Source organism: Triticum dicoccoides, chromosome 5B (assembly GCF_002162155.2).
Source record: "Triticum dicoccoides isolate Atlit2015 ecotype Zavitan chromosome 5B, WEW_v2.0, whole genome shotgun sequence".
NCBI classification, from domain to species: Eukaryota; Viridiplantae; Streptophyta; class Magnoliopsida; order Poales; family Poaceae; genus Triticum; species Triticum dicoccoides.
Window position 1 is genome coordinate 4133462 of NC_041389.1, and position 11418 is coordinate 4144879.

The window sequence follows — 11418 nt, forward strand, 5'->3', positions numbered from 1 at the left end:
GGTGTCGGCGCACTAGAGGTGGGGGTGAGATTGGGAGAGGTCGTGCGGGTGGGTGTCTTTTCTTTTCTCTCTTAATTAAAAAAAGATTGTGGGTTGAATAAAAAAAAGGGAAGTTTTTTTTTCCAAAAACGAAACATTTTCTAACACAGCCGCTTAAAATAGGACAGATCGTTGAATACCCAAAAAAATACAGGGATCTTTCTGCAAAATTAACGCGACGATGTTCACAGAACCTGACAGAGACTTGCTGCTGGATTCCTAATTAAACGCGCGTGGAACGAAAAAAAAAAGCGCGTGTGAGAGAACTACTCAGTTGGATAAGGACGACGCATGCATGCTTTTTTGCCGGCCTCACGGTTACACCAAACTATTGCATGTAAATTCCTCAGACGTGTACATCTTTATCTGACTAGATCTTCTCCCTTATCCGGTCAAGATTAGCTACTCTATATGGATTGACTACTCTATATATACTGTAGTAGCTATAGTAGATAAAAAGATGTATCCATCTCCTGCGCCCTCCTCATACTACCTGCGTTCTATTCTCAGCTTAGAGCCATGGCGGTCACCGGCGGCCTCGGTAAATCCGATGGCGACAAGGATTATCCCGGAAACATGACCGTCTTCGTCTTTCTTGCGTGCCTGGTGGCCTCCTCCGGTGGCCTCATCTTCGGCTACGACATCGGCATCTCCGGTAAGTCCAGTTCGTGATCCACATCCATCCATCCCATCTGTCGCACGTACGTACGTACATACATTAATCTTAATCTTAATCTTGATCCGCCATGCAGGCGGCGTGACCTCCATGGACCCGTTCTTGATCCGCTTCTTCCCGTCGGTGTACGCCAAGGAGCAGGAGGTGGTGGACACGAACCAGTACTGCAAGTTCGACAGCGTGCTGCTCACCCTCTTCACCTCGTCGCTCTACCTCGCCGCCCTCGTCGCCTCCCTCTTCGCGTCCGTCATCACCCGCAAGCTCGGGCGCAGGGCCACCATGCTCGGCGGCGGGGTCGTCTTCCTCGTCGGCGCCATCCTCAACGGCTTCGCCATGAACATCGCCATGCTCATCATCGGCCGGATCCTCCTCGGCGTCGGCGTCGGGTTCAGCAACCAGGTGTGTATACGTGTGTATATGCATTGTTTTGGAATATTTGGTGATTCTTGTTCAAATTTCTACCATCACAGTAATAATTAATTCAAGCGGAACTCTACTTCGTTATGATCGAGTCGCCCGATTTTGTTATGGCTATCGTTATGCATGTTTATCTGTTGATGATGGATGATGTGCAGGCTGTTCCACTATACCTATCTGAGATGGCGCCGGCCAAGATGCGCGGCATGCTCAACATCAGCTTCCAGCTCATGATCACCGTCGGGATCCTCGCCGCCAACCTCATCAACTACTTCACCGCCAAGATCTCCGGCGGCTGGGGCTGGCGCATCAGCCTGGGGCTCGCCGCCGTGCCCGCCGTCATCATGGCCGGCGGCTCCCTCTTCCTCCCCGACACGCCCAACTCCCTCGTCGCCCGGGGCAAGGAGGAGGAGGCGCGCGCCATGCTCCGCCGCATCCGGGGCACCCACGACATCGGCCTCGAGTACGACGACCTCGTGGCCGCCAGCGAGGCTTCCAAGGCCATCGAGAACCCGTGGAAGACGCTCCTCGAGCGCCGGTACCGGCCGCAGCTCGCCATGGCCATCCTCATCCCCACGCTGCAGCAGCTCACCGGCATCAATGTGGTGATGTTCTATGCCCCCGTGCTCTTCAAGACCATCGGCTTCGGCGGCACCGCCTCGCTCATGTCCTCCGTCATCAGCGGCGGCGTCAACATGCTCGCCACCTTCGTCTCCATCGCCACGGTTGACCGGCTTGGCCGCCGCAAGCTCCTCCTCGAAGGCGGCTGCCAGATGATCCTTGCCCAGGTACACTCACTTCACTTATACATACATAGATAGCTCTAGTGTACATACACACATGCGCGAAGCCTCAATTAGTTGATGAACTTGACATGACACGGGCCGTTTTATTACATGTATATGAACGGGTTGCAGATTGTGCTCGGGACGCTGATCTGGATCAAGTTCGGCACCGACGGCGTGGCCACCATCTCGCGGTCCTACGCCATCGGCGTCGTCTTCTGCATCTGCGTCTTCGTCTCGGCCTTCGCGTGGTCGTGGGGCCCGCTGGGGTGGCTGGTGCCGAGCGAGATCTTCCCGCTGGAGATCCGGTCGGCGGCGCAGAGCATGGTGGTGGTCTGCAACATGGCCTTCACCTTCATCATCGCGCAGATCTTCCTCATGATGCTCTGCCGCCTCAAGTTCGGCCTCTTCTACTTGTTCGGCGCGTGCGAGCTCCTCATGACCGCATTCGTCTGCTTCTTCCTCCCCGAGACCAAGGGCATCCCCATCGAGGAGATGGACCGGATCTGGGCCACGCACTGGTACTGGAAACGCTTCGTCGAGGGCAATGGCGGACGCCGCAATGTTCAGTTGACGTCGTCATCCAACGCTGTATGACCGTCATCGACTCGACTCGCTTGGACCGTCATTGTTTTCATCTCTTCTAGAGCTAGCTAGCTAGAGCCATGTGGTCACTGTTAATTAGTTTCGGGAGGCTGGTTAATTAGGTGGATTAATGTTCATGTGTATCAGGAATTAGACTAGTCAACAATGTACTACACCTGTGCTGTGCTGTGCTGATCCTCGGAAATAATATACCACGACTTTCGCGTTAAGACCAAGAGTACTCATTTACCACGTACAAATCTATGCGACAAGATGACTCAACAATGTACTCCCTCCCTCCGTCCGAAAATACTTGTCATCAAAATGAACAAGAAGGGATGTATCTACAACTAAAATACATCTAGATACATCCCCTTTTATTCATTTTGATGACAAGTATTTTCGGACGGAGGGAGTACTACTGTTGTGCTGACAAATACACGAGCATCAGTTTCTCGAAACAGCCTTTCGCCCCATACCAGTACCACACCACATCAGTTTCAAGGTGATGAGTAGCACACCACACCACACCAATCAAGCTGAAACAACAGAAAATGTAGTGAACTAAAACAGAAAATGTAGTGGCTTGAGGACAGCGGTCTTCACGGCTCTCGACACCGTCTTTCTGTCAAGCAGAGGGATGAGGCGATGAAGAAGAGCCACTGGAGTTGCGCTTGGGTGGAGCGCCAATACAGCTTTGACGCCAATAATGATTTAGCATCTTGCATTTCCTGCGCAGCACAAGGCCAAGTAGCTTCCTCTTCCAAGGTGATTGCTGCCGGACAGAAGCATGCCTAACAAAGTGGCAGATCATGGATACTTTAGTCCAGTTAGAGCAGATGTAAGAAGCAATCTCCCGCACCTCGGCCAGCAGAACTAGTGCCCCAAGTAATAACACCGGTACATCATCAAAGTACATACTTCCATATGTTTTCCAGCTACCGCAATCTATGTAACAGGTCATCTGCCAAAACTCAGGACTTGTATGCGGTAGTGAAGCAGCTGTAAACACAATCCCAAGAATTGTGCTCACTATATACTATAGGCTCCAACCCATGCTTATGAGTGAAATAGATATGCTCAAAATGGGCAGCCAGCTCCTTAAATAGGAGGTTGGGACTTGGGAGAGATGAATAATAATAATCGTTAAGGAAAGCAAGCTCATGTGCAATCACCCCAAATGCTCTTTCATCATCACCATCTTGGAGCAGCATGTGTGACAAACAATATATAAGATATGGGCCTTGATGAAAGCAGTCTCCACAATTGTATGCCTTGCAAATCGGCATCTTAGCAGCTTGAACAATACAAACGAAAAGCATATATACATCTTTAAATTGCTTGGTTGAATACCTCAGAAAATAGATGCTGTATAAGGTAGTACCATGATCTACCGTGTGGAGATGCTGTATAAGATAGTACCATGCACAGGAGCTCCATATGATGAGTCAGCACTTGTTGAAATACGCTGCACATCTTTCTCAACAGCTTATGCTTATGCTTCTAAATAGATGTGTTGGTCGATCGGCACCGAGTTTTAGCCGGAATTGAAAGAGCTGATCTGAGGCTTGGTGCATGCAATTCGACATGGCTAAGGAGATGGACGCCTATTTTCACAAGTGAAACATCGTAATGTAGCCTCACTTGACACATAAACCCTCCATGATCTTCCTTTTACCTCGTGTGAAAAATAAAACAAAATCGAAATGCAAAGTAAATAAACTATAATTTCAACATTTCGAGATAAATGTGATTCTGATTAAGCTTGTCGAAAGTCATACTTTTCTGAGTTTGACCAAGTTTTCAGAAGAATACATCAATCATACGTGTACAAGATGAAATGTAGAGAGTGTGAACACATAGTATATTTTATGATTGGCCTGATGGAACGTATAGTGTATTTTGCTACAAACTGGATTTGTCTAAGGTTAGTTTCCTAGTACTAGCAAATTGTGTCCGTGTAGTATTAGGACATTGAAGAGTGCATCAACGGCGTATCATCAAACTGGATTTGTCTAAGGTTAGTTTCCTAGTACTAGTGCATCAGCCTTGCTCAGTCCAGCTATCGTCGACGCCACCACGGCGCCCAACGGCACCTCCTCCCTGCGCGCAAACATCTGAGGACGTCGCGGTCGCCACTGATACACCTCAGCACCATGCTGCCAAGTACCACCAGCCAAGACAGCTTGAAGTCTTGGAAGATCTGTCGTGCGTAGCACCTGCCGACCAGGCATGACAAAGCGTAGCACTTGTCGGCCAGGCATGACTTGACATCTCCACCGAAGCTCCGTGCAAGATGAAACCGCTCCACCTCCAGCCTCTCTGAACGGGACGGGAGCATCCCAGGAAGACACGGCGAAGAGTTGGGCACCACAATCACCACGAGAGCCGGACAGCCGACCGCCATGGCGAAGCGACACCACTAAAGAGAACCGCCGCCATCAGGAACGCCTAGAACGCGCTGCAGCTGTCCCACCTCCCCGCGGACTCAAAGCGGCGCCTTCAAGAAGGTGACGGAGCCGGGCACCGCCGCCGCCCAACCAAAGTTGTGGGTTTTCACCCGGGTGCAAGGGGAGGACGAGGGGGAGGGAGCTGGATCTCGAAGCCGGCTTCAAGAAGGAAACAGCGCCTGGGGCGCCGCCGGCGTCGTGGCCGCCGCAGCCGGCCAAGAAATTACTCCGATCCAGAGATCCCAACCCCACATCCGCGCAGTCCGCCACCGGATCCGGCCGGATTGACGAGGAGGAAGCAGCAGCACGGGGGCGCCGTCTTCAAATCTGGCGAGGGAGAGCAGCAGGGGATCCCTCCACATGGCGCCCGCATCCACCGCCAGCTCGCCGCCCGCGCGGCCGAGAAGACGCGGTCCACAACTCTGGCGAGCGCCGCCCGCCGCCCGGACGATGCCGCCCTCACCAGCAGAGGCCGCCGCCTCAAACCCTAGGCCCGGGCCGGACGGATCTGGCGGATCCGATCCATGCGGCTGCCCGAGCGCGAGAAGCTCCCCGCCGCCACCTTCCTAGGCTGCGCCCAGGGCCTGCCCGGCGCTAGCCTCTGGCAGCGGCGAGGAAAGGAGGGTCGTGGTGACGACAAGGGGCGGCGGCGCGAGATCGCCCCCGTGTCGCCCAAGCGGGGCGACGCGGGGTTTCTTCCAACTGCCAAACTTTGTCAATGGTCACTAAGCCGTTGTTGTCTATCCTCCTTGTCCCATCAGCTTGGTTGGATAACCATTTGAGACTATAACCATGAGGCTCCTTGTGTACCAATGTTGTGTCCTCTCCTGTGACTATGAGTTGAGGAAGGGAATGCTCACTAGCTAGCTCGGCATGCTGGCTTCCATCTTTTAGCTGCTCCATGTATCCAACAATGAGATGAGGATTGCGCCCAAATGCTAATGACCCTCTCGCGGCATACAAAGCATAATATTTCACAAGCAGTTTGGCAATTAATGAGTATAGCAAATGGTGGAAGAAGGGCCGACATTAATACTAAGGTATCATCAACATTTTTAAAGGACCATGCTTCATTTTCCCCTATGAATTCAACCGCAAGGTAGGAAGTCCATATTGCTTGAACAAGCAGTACCGTGGCAGGAGGGGCAATGTTTCGGCCTTTCTTACTGTCCTCACCAACAACTATCGCAGTGGTGTTGACGGCGGCAATCTGAACAAGACTAGCCCACACGAAGACATAGAGGTATTTTGATTCCATCACATGAAATAGCGAACAAATTTTGATTTCCCATGTTAGAGACAATGTATGAGAGGATGGGCAGGAACAAGGAAGAGGAAGCGAGTCAATGGATGATGACGGTAGCGCTGCCCATCCCAACCATAACTCCTATCACGATGGTTCACTCGCACCAACTGCCCATCTATGTGGATGTGGCTAGAGAAGTCCCTGATTGCTCGATCGGAGCAGCTTCCGTTTCTCTCCATGATCTGCTTAGTAGTAGGCATGTCAAATTTCAACGTCAGTACAAGTTGAAGATGTTGACACACATGCGTGCAAAAAGAATACTGCAAATGATGCTATGCTGCAAATTCACCAACAGAAGAACATTAAGAGCAAACTATTGTAGTTCATAGATTGTTGTACTACCAAGGTTACATGTAAGTACAGGAAATTGGATTACCTTTTTTTTTAGAACGAAGGCTCGAGAAGAGCATCATTACCTTACACGAGGGTGGCGATCGGATCGAGTGGAGACGAGCTGATGTACGACGCCAGTTCGGACTGCCAGGGACTCTAAGAATATTGTTTCCTAGAGCGTCGGTTTGCAAGCTTGCGTGCTAGGAGAGTTTGCAAATGCTAGAACTGCCTTATGTATACTACTTCTAGTAGCACATTAGTTTGCAAATGCTCCCACATCCTTACCAAGCAAGAGATATAATAATCAATAAAGAGTTGATCGAGTTTTGCTCCCTCTTGACAGATCGATAGATGTATTTTAGTATGTATTCTTTTCCTTTATTCATGCTTTTCTACTTTATTAGTTGGATGTTGTATGTCGATATATACTTTTTTGCAAAAGGATATATTCCGAGGGGGTTTACGAAAGATAATCAGACCACGCGCCTCCTCTCTCAGGTCCTGTGGCTAACAGTGGGACCCACACACCTAGTCAGCGCATAATCCGTATACCAACACGATTAGTACTGTATTTGCATCCAAGCACTTCAATGTACACCGCAACTTCTAGCATCTAAGTGACCGCTTACGTCAAGTTCTAGCACCACCAACGTAATTGACTCTAGATAGAAGTAAGGTGTGTGCCGGGTGAAAAGAAAATCCATCGTTAGAGATTGTTGATACTCTTATAAAAGATATTATGGTGATCACCTTACAATAAAGACCTAAAGAGTACTTTGATGTTAAAAAAAACTAAAATTGCTTTACACGGGGCCTCATCGCTCAGCAATGCTTACCTGACGAATGTAGCATGCATAACACCAACAACAGATGATACCCATCCTCCAAATGATTAAAGCTAGTGTCGTGGAGATAGACAAATAACCAAATCAGTAGTACTAAACTGATGAAGCTTTTATTCAGGTGGACACACATTCTTATATGTACATGAACGACAACCGGTCTGGTTCATACGGTTGCATAGATAATAGATAAACATCCATGGTTCTTCATCTAGCGAGCAGCTACATGATTTTTGCAGTGCCAGGGAACGGGACGGAACGCAACAACGCTGATTAACACTAATATTTACAGTCATGTCATGTCTGCCTGCCTCCCTAATCAACTGATCTTGCATTGTGTTGCAAGGTCACACGGCGCCCTGGTCGTCATCCTCGCTGGAGCTTATGCGAGCGTCGTGCTCAGCCCACAGCTGGATGCGGTCGGGAGGGCCGCCTCCGCCCGAATGGATCTTGCACCTGCGCCTCCCCCCAAAGAAAAGAAGAAGATGAGGGACGGATTTCAATGGATTTCAGTGCATAGTGCCGACTTGCGTTGTGGTTTTGTTTTGCCTTATGATGCATCATCAGTGTTGTGAACCACTAGCTCTGTACCGAAATACTTGTAGCTGGGGAAAGCTAGTACGAGTTCCCCCAACTACAAGTATTTTGGTAGAGAGGGAGTAGCTAGTTTAGTTTGTAGACATAGTTAACAGGGTAGTAGGGTAGCATAAAACTATGATGGCATCAGTTAGTAGCATGTTCGATTTTGTCCGCACACAAGTGATTGAAAGATGTCAGATTAAGGAGTGGTTAATAATGATGTGAAAACTAAGAATGCAAAGAGTAGCTAGCGATTCGATCCGGGAGCAGAGCAGAGTGAAGCAATATGGGCACACAGAGAGAGGCATGAGGCTCTCACCTTTCCAGGATGAACTTGCCCTCCTTATACCTCTGGTCCTTGTCAAAGGCAGACACCTAACACGCAGGACCATGGACAGATTGAGTAATTACACTACACAACCAATCACTGAAATGAAGACGATGGACCGAGGTTCATGTTACAGACGTATTTCCAGCCAAGGATGGCTCCGCAGGCGACGCAGAAGATGTCGCGGACGGTGTGCAGGCCCGTGGTCATCATCCGGTCGTCCTCGCTCTCCCCGGCGACCACGTTCACGCTGCATTGCATTGCCGACCAAGGAGCGGCACACATGCACAAAGACACACACACACACACGGTGAAACAGAGAACAGAGCATATCAATTGTTCTGAATAATAATAATGCGGAAGCAGCAGCCGTGTTGCAGACAAGAACAGAGCACACAGTAAATAAATAAAACTATGTATGATATACTAGCAGCAGCAGCAACATGAAGAAACTGAACAAAAATTGGGGGGATTCAGGCATGGTCCAGTAATCAATCACTTACACCTTGTCGAAGAGGTAGGCCTTGCCGTGCTTGCAGCGGAACATCTGGCCAAGAAACAGGACCAAAGCGCGCGTTCAGTTAGGACAAAGATGGACAAAAACGGAGATGTCAGGGGAGAGATGGGAGGGGGGAAGAGGGATGGATACCTTGGAGATGATGTGCTGGGCGTAGGCGAGGTGGGAGTCGCAGTGCTTGCAGCAGTAGATGGTGCCGGTCGCCGGCGCCAGGCTCGTCAGGAAGAGCCGCCCCATCGGCCGATCCCTCCTCTTCTTTCTTGCTCCCCTCCGGCGGCCTGCCGACCGGCTGTTGGTCGGCGATCTGCGGCTGCCGGAGAAGGGCGGCGCGATCCGATCCCGGCGACGGGGATGGAAGGGAAGGGGAATGGGGAAAAGTGGGGTGCAAGTAAATACGAGTAGTACTAAATTTGTGGGGAAGGAAGGAAGGAGACGGGGGAGGAAGCAATGGGTAATGGGGAATTTTGACTGGGCAGAGAGACGGTTTTGCCCACGATGCCCACCGCCCCACCGCTCTCCCCACGATCAGCAAACCACTATCTCTCTGTTGGGCTAGGGCCCGCTCCAATTATCTCTCGTATTTTCTTCCCATTCGCCTGCCCGGCCCAGCCCGGCCCGGTCCGGCCCCATGACATACCTGCAAAAGGGGGGCATCGCAAAAGGGCCGGTTGGTCATGCTTTAGTCAATTCAGGTCGAATTGAGCTTGAATCGGCGAAAGCGGCGTGTTTTGGTGACCTTCTTGTACTCGTGTGCCGGGGTCTTTCGAATGTTCAATCGCCCACACGATGAGGTCTGAAATCGACGAAGGAGTTATGCTTTGGCGACCTCTGAAATCGACGAAGGAGTTATGCTTTGGCGACCCCCTATAGCAGTCTACGGGTTGCTGGACATGGAAATCGCCCTAGGAACCCCGCAACTGTGAGATGCACCGGATGTTATATCATGAAAAAACGATGTGTTTTGGCAACCTACCGATAGCAATGTACCAGGGATCATTAGACGTGGAAATCTTCGAGAGACCCCACATTTCGACTTGTCATAAGGTTTAGAGGATTTGAACACTTATTCCATGATTTCTAAACAAATTACGTATATTCCCCCCGAATGATGGGGATCTCAAGGCTTATTTTGGTGTCACGATTGACTTCTTACAGTAGGTTTGCCGAGATCTCGGTAGTTTAACGGCTAGAATCTGCAGCATAAACGTGCTTCAATCCTTAGAATGATATCTTGATCCATCGTTTTTAGGATTCTCCGCATCTTAGGATCTCGGTCATTTAGTAGCTCAATCGATCTCAAGGATAACTTAAAACTAGGAGCAGATTCCTGTTGCAGAGACTAGCCGACGACTCGAGATATCGTCAAGTTCACTTCAAGAAGTCAATCATGACAAAGAAATGAGCCTCAAGATCCTAAGCCTTTGTGAATCCACATGCATGGATCGGAAATTGTCCCAGAAGAGCTCAAATAATCCTAACCCTGGCCATAACTTGAAATTGGGAGCACATTTCTGCTGTAGAGACTAGCCCCTAACTTGAGATATTGTCAAGCTCACTTTTTGTAGTAAAGCATTTCATGAAAATGAGACTCGAGACAGTAAGGCTTTCATGATCTACATGCATGGATAAAAAATTGTTGAAAAATAGCTCAAATGTTCTAATCCTTACGATAACTTGAAACTTGAAACCGGGAGGATATTTCAACTGCAAAGACTAGTAGATGACTCGAGATATCATCAAGCCACTTTAAGAAGTTAAACATATGAGAGAAAAATCGGCTTTGAGATCTTAAGCCTTTGAGAGTATACATGGATGAATAATAAACCATCGAAAAAGAACTTGAATGGTCTAAACCTTAGGGCAGCTTTAAACTAGGTGCACATTCGTGTAGCAGAGACAAGCCGCTAACTCGAGATATCCAATATCACTTGAAGAAGTTAAGAATGTCACGAGATGAGTATCAAGATCCCAAGCCTTTGCGAATCTACATGCATGGATCACAAATCATCCAAAATTCTATAAACCTTAGGATAATTTGAAACTGAGAGCACATTCCTGCTGCGGAGACTAGCCGCTGACTCAAAATACCATCGAGCTCATTTTAGAAGTCAAGCACGAATAACTCAAAAATGTCAGTACATTCATGCTGCAAAGACTAGTTGCTAACCCGGAATATTGTCAAGCTCACTTTTAGGAGTCAAGCACTGATAACTTAAAACTGTTAGTACATTCTTGTTGTAGAGACTAGCTACTTACTGAGATATCGTCAAGCTCACTTTAAGAAGTCAAGGGTGTTAAAAGGAAACGAGCCTCAAGATCATAAGCCTTTGATGATCCACGTCCATGGATCACAAATCGTCAAAAAATAAATCAAATGCGCAGAACCATAGGATAACTTGAAATTGAGAGCATGCACGCTCGTGATACAGAGACTAGCCACTGATTCAGATATCGCCAAGCACACTCTAAGAAGTCGAGCATGTCATGGAAATGATCTTCGAGATATGAAGAAGATCACTTCCTCCATAGTTAGGGTTGATCCCGATTCCCTAACTCCCAAA

General features: G+C 49.1%; 2 protein-coding genes and 1 pseudogene across 2 annotated transcripts; 1 reads left to right on the forward strand and 2 right to left on the reverse strand.

Moving 5' to 3' along the window:
• Positions 1 to 509: 509 nt before the first annotated feature.
• Positions 510 to 2732, forward strand: LOC119306967 (sugar transport protein MST8-like). The gene is made up of 4 exons (XM_037583038.1): positions 510 to 694; positions 792 to 1114; positions 1291 to 1920; positions 2050 to 2732. Exons 1-4 carry the CDS (start codon positions 559 to 561, stop codon positions 2512 to 2514), a joined length of 1554 nt encoding a protein of 517 aa, XP_037438935.1. The 5' UTR covers positions 510 to 558; the 3' UTR covers positions 2515 to 2732.
• A 334-nt stretch (positions 2733 to 3066) lies between these two features.
• On the reverse strand, positions 3067 to 7295 carry LOC119305764 (annotated as a pseudogene).
• Positions 7296 to 7512: 217 nt separating this feature from the next.
• Positions 7513 to 9305, reverse strand: LOC119306968 (protein yippee-like). Its single transcript, XM_037583039.1, has 5 exons — positions 8990 to 9305; positions 8844 to 8887; positions 8479 to 8590; positions 8332 to 8387; positions 7513 to 7889 (listed from the first exon to the last, which is right to left on the reverse strand). Exons 1-5 carry the CDS (start codon positions 9092 to 9094, stop codon positions 7781 to 7783), a joined length of 426 nt encoding a protein of 141 aa, XP_037438936.1. The 5' UTR covers positions 9095 to 9305; the 3' UTR covers positions 7513 to 7780.
• Between the last annotated feature and the right edge of the window lie 2113 nt (positions 9306 to 11418).

What these genes read in the sequence shown, in the direction of transcription:
- LOC119306967 (XM_037583038.1), top strand. Translation starts at nt 559, where the DNA reads ATGGCGGTCACCGGCGGCCTCGGTAAATCCGATGGCGACAAGGATTAT. An exon ending in GCGTCGGGTTCAGCAACCAG is followed by an intron (nt 1,115 to 1,290) that starts GTGTGTATACGT and finishes GATGATGTGCAG; the next exon opens with GCTGTTCCACTATACCTATC. An exon ending in GCCAGATGATCCTTGCCCAG is followed by an intron (nt 1,921 to 2,049) that starts GTACACTCACTT and finishes AACGGGTTGCAG; the next exon opens with ATTGTGCTCGGGACGCTGAT.
- LOC119306968 (XM_037583039.1), bottom strand. Translation starts at nt 9,094, where the DNA reads ATGGGGCGGCTCTTCCTGACGAGCCTGGCGCCGGCGACCGGCACCATC. An exon ending in CCCAGCACATCATCTCCAAG is followed by an intron (nt 8,888 to 8,989) that starts GTATCCATCCCT and finishes TTTCTTGGCCAG; the next exon opens with ATGTTCCGCTGCAAGCACGG. An exon ending in CCATCCTTGGCTGGAAATAC is followed by an intron (nt 8,388 to 8,478) that starts GTCTGTAACATG and finishes CCTGCGTGTTAG; the next exon opens with GTGTCTGCCTTTGACAAGGA.